This window comes from Manacus vitellinus, unplaced genomic scaffold (assembly GCF_001715985.3).
Source record: "Manacus vitellinus isolate BGI_N305 unplaced genomic scaffold, ASM171598v3 scaffold_47_pilon, whole genome shotgun sequence".
Taxonomy (NCBI): Eukaryota; Metazoa; Chordata; class Aves; order Passeriformes; family Pipridae; genus Manacus; species Manacus vitellinus.
In genome coordinates this window covers 4462733-4467094 of record NW_021940585.1, presented here as the reverse complement: position 1 = coordinate 4467094, position 4362 = coordinate 4462733, and the positions used below count along the sequence as shown (strand labels likewise).

The window sequence follows — 4362 nt, the reverse complement described above, 5'->3', positions numbered from 1 at the left end:
GGCCAGGATCCATTGGCCTTCTTGTCCCCCTGGGGACACTCCAGCCCCTCAATGTCCTTCCTAAACTGAGAGGCCCAGAACTGGACACAGCACTCCAGGGGTGGCCTCACCAGTGCTGAGTGCAGGGGCAGAATCACTTCCCTGGCCCTGTTGGCCACCCTGTTCCTGAGCCAGGCCAGGATCCATTGGCCCTCTTGGCCACCTGGGCACACTCTGGTTCCTGTTCAGCTTCTTGTCAATCCAAACTCCCAGGTCCCTTCCTGCCTGGCTGTTTGCTTCATCAGGGACTGTAAATGCCCCGGGGATGGGGCAGGGACACCGAGGGACACCGGGGGACCCCCTTACCTTGAGCAGCGAGTAGGGCAGCATGACCTCCAGCTCGGCGATGCGGTGGGCAGGGTCCTCGGGGTCCCCCTGGATCTCCAGGTCCTCCTCAGGGATGGTGTCCCAGTGCCCCCTGTGTGCTGCCAGCACGTGCACCAGCTCGTACTGCTGGGGCAGGGCCAGGCTCAGCCGGGTCTGGCTGCCGTGCGTGAAGCGGATCCGCCGCCTCTTGCAGTTCTCCTCGTTGCTGATCTTGGTGGTGGGCAGCAGCTTCTCCCCCAGCAGGATGTTGAGCAGCTGGCACTTGGCACTGCAGTTCTGGCCCAGGATGAGCAGGCAGGGGTGCCAGCTCACGGAGCGCTGGAGATGCTCCTCCTCGTGCCGGGGGAAGGAGATGAAGTTCTGCCCTGGAACCGAGGACAGGCTGAGTTAGAGAGGTGAGGTTTGTCCCTCCAGCCCCCTTCTGAGCCAGCTGAAGGCAAAAGCTCAGGCACTGCTGCCCCACAGAGCACCAGGAATCCTCCTCTGCGCCCTGGAATCCGTGGCAGTGACTCAGCATTCCTGCTGCACCGCCAGCAGGTTCATTGCCACAGAGCCACCGGAGCAGTTTGGCACTGTTCTCCCCAGCACGTGGCACAGGGGGGGATTTTGGGGTGTCCTGGATGATCCTTGGGGGTCCCTTCCAGCTCAGGATATTCCATGATTCTATTCCACTGGAAAGAGTCCACACAAAGCTCTTCAGCAGGTTAGTGGGAGACTCGTGGAAGGCCCAAAAATTCAAGAGAAAACAGTTGTCAAGGTCAAAACAAAGGTTTAATCCTGTCTGGGGCTGGAACGGTGTTTCCCCTTGATCAGGAGCTCCAGGAGACCCAGTGGGTCACTAAGGCAAACCCTTCCCATATTTTTATGGCTTGGCTCTACAGAACATTCCTGTCCCATATCAGAAATAAATTCAGTCAGCTCTGAATCAGTGACAGTTCCACCCACGCTTCAGAACATCAGATCCTTCACATCTACCAAATCCCAAGAGTGCCACTGCACAAGCCTGCTGACCAAATCTAGGAATATTGATGTGAAAGCAGCAAACCCTCTGTCCTGGCCTCGGGGAAAGGCATTCCTGCAAAACTGCCTCTGTACATCAAGCAGACAAGACCAAGGTTGCCGAGGCACAGCAGGAGAAGGAACAGCCTCTGCCAGCAATTCCCTACAACAAACAGTCACAGCACCTCCAGGAAGTGCCCCACTCCCAGCAGCCTGGGCAGGGAAGACCCTCTGCCAAGAGCCAGAAGGTTCTGGAGCAGCCCAAAACACAACAACAGCTTCACTGCCTGGAGGCACCAAGAGCAAACACCTTCCCTGCCCTGTCCAGCTGAACCACACAGGCCCAGTTGGACAGATTGTCATTTTAAGCTGCAAAAGGAAGTTACTCAACATCTGTATCTCCTCCAGAGCAGGACTCCCTGTAATCACCCTCCTTACTCATCTGCCAGCACCAACTGCAGCATCATGGACTAAGAATTCCAAGCTCAGAGGGATGGAACAACTCCCTGCCCTAATTCAGGCTCAGGACCAGGTTTAGCTTCTCTATTCTTTTACAAGTCCTAAACACAGCTTTGCCCACACTCAGCCTGAGCAGCTCTGTGTTCCCTGATGCACAGCAATGGAACAGCTCTGGGAGAACAAAAACCAGGGATACAAACAAATCCCTCATGTGCTGCACTTCAGGAACACAAAACAGCTGGTGCTGCACCACAGCCAGGGCTGGGGCACGGCCCAGACCTGGAGACACCAAGAATGAAATGGCAAATGGAGGCACCAGGCCCCAAAACCTGCCAGATTTTCAATTTGACACCAATTTCAAACCACCACGACTGCCCTGATAGGGGGCAAACTGGCAAGAGCAGCAGCTTAAAGGGAGAATTAACTACAACACAGCAACTGGGGTTTGACAGGGAAGGTCCTGTTTCACCAGGGCTATTAAAATTCTTCTAATGAGTCATGTTCTGGCAGCCAAAATCGTTTCAGCATCTCCAAGCCCCAGGAAAACAAGATACTCCCATGTACCAAGATACTCCTCAACACTGCAAATTAAAGAGAGCATACAGCACATTCTGCTCCTCACTGACACCACTCCATCCCTCTGGTTTAACTAAAATCAGGCCAGTTTGGAGCAGCACCACATGTAGTTCTTTGTGTCTTAGACCAGTTTAAGGCTTCTTTAACATCCTGCCTAAAATTGACTTTTCCTTCAAACCTTCCATCTGAAAATAGACTGTTGGAGAGGTTTTTCCCACCCCAACACTAAGGTGGCTCAGCAAACCCCTCTCCTGCAGTTCTGCCCTGCAAAACCCTGATTGCTGACCCCCAAAAGCCAAGTTTGGGCAAGGCTAAGAGAGAAATCACTCCCTGAAGTGGGACTGGCTCTTCTAACTGTTCCTTAAACAAGCCTTTCAAGATCCACAGCCTGACAGAGCAGCCACATCAAGTGACCAAAGGACCAAAGCTAGCCAGGAGCTCACACAAGATAAGGATCTGCAAAACCCCACAAATAGCACATTTCAGCCTTCATCTACAAGATAAAGAATTTCTTTGATCTGGGAACATTTCTTGAACCTTCTGCTGCGATCCAGACTCGCCCTTCAGCTACCAAGCATGAAAAAAAGGCAATTCAGGGAGGGTTGCACAGGCACAGTCTGCTCTGCAGAGGCTTTTGAAGAGCAGAGAGGAGGCAGAGCTGCCTCTCCCCACCCCAGGCAGGCTCTGCCTTTGTGGGCACTTAATGAGAGAAAATGATTGAAATACAGCAGCTTAACCGAAATTATTGAGGCCCAGCACGGATATATAAATAGAATTGCAGACTGGTTTGGCTGGGAAGGGATCCTAAAGATTATATTCCACCCCCTTGCTATGGGCAGGGACACCTTTCACTAGTCCAGGTTGCTCCAACCTGGCCTTGGACACTTCCAGGGATGGGGCAGCCACAGCTTCTCTGGGCAACCTGTGCCAGGGCCTCCCCACCCTCCTAGGGAACAATTCCTTCCCAATATCCCATCTAAACCTTCCCTCCTTCAGCTTTAGGCCATTCCCCCTTGCCCTGTCTCTCCTTGCCCTTGTGAAAAGTCCCTCTCCAGCTCTCTTGGAGCACTGGAAAACTGCTGTAAGGTCTCCCTGGAGCCTCCTCTTCCTTTTTCACACCCACAGCCTTTGATCAGCATTTATTCAACAAGTTCCTCCCAGGAGCAGCACCACTAACAAAGCCTCAAATTTACCATTATGTCACCCTGAGATATCCCAAGCACGTGAAGCACAGACCTGGCACCAAACCCTGGATTTGGTTGTGTCCCAGCTCACCCAGAGCACCATCAGGGCACCCAGGTCATGGCAGTGGCTTTAACCCTGTGTTTGTCCATCACTGGGCATTTTACAGCCACCTCAGGGTCCCAAACCTGAAGTAAACTGCACAGTGACAGGACTGGTTGGGGTTGGAGATCACCCAGTCCAACCCCCTGCCCAGGCAGGTGACACAGGAACTCATCCAGGGGGGTTTGGAATGTCAGAGAGAGAGAGAGGGAGACTCCACACCCTCCCTGGCAGCTGTTCCAGGGCTCTGCCACCTCCAGGCAAAGAAGTTCTGCCTCATGTTGAGCTGGAACTCGTCGTGTTTTAGTTTATGGCTGTTGCTCCTCACGCTGCCACTGGGCACCACTGAACAGACCTGGCACCACCCTGGCACCCCTTGGAGGTATTGGTGTGTCAGAGAGGACACACTCTGCACTGCAGAGAGGATTACTGCCTAAATTCCTGGAGACACAGGGCACAAACACTCCTGAAGAACTCAGCAGCTGGTGCCACAAATCCCAACACGAACTCAGGTCGTGTTTTCCCCCCACCAAGGAGGTTCAGAACCTGCTGCCTGCAGAGCTGCAGTGACATTCCTGCACGCCCACCAGCAGCTCCTGTTCGTGACAGGGCTCTGGCCAAGCACTGGAGCTGGTGGTACATCCTGGACCCAGACTGTCATCACTGGCAGACATGTGA

General features: G+C 53.7%; 1 protein-coding gene across 1 annotated transcript in view; it reads right to left on the bottom strand.

The window, feature by feature from the left end:
- DSTYK (dual serine/threonine and tyrosine protein kinase) overlaps positions 1-4362 on the bottom strand; it is a 46060-nt gene that overhangs the window by 19041 nt on the left and 22657 nt on the right. The window contains exon 3 of the mRNA XM_029962494.1: positions 346-731. Within this exon, the coding sequence (XP_029818354.1) occupies positions 346-731 (386 nt within the window). The remainder of the gene's footprint in view (positions 1-345; positions 732-4362) is intronic.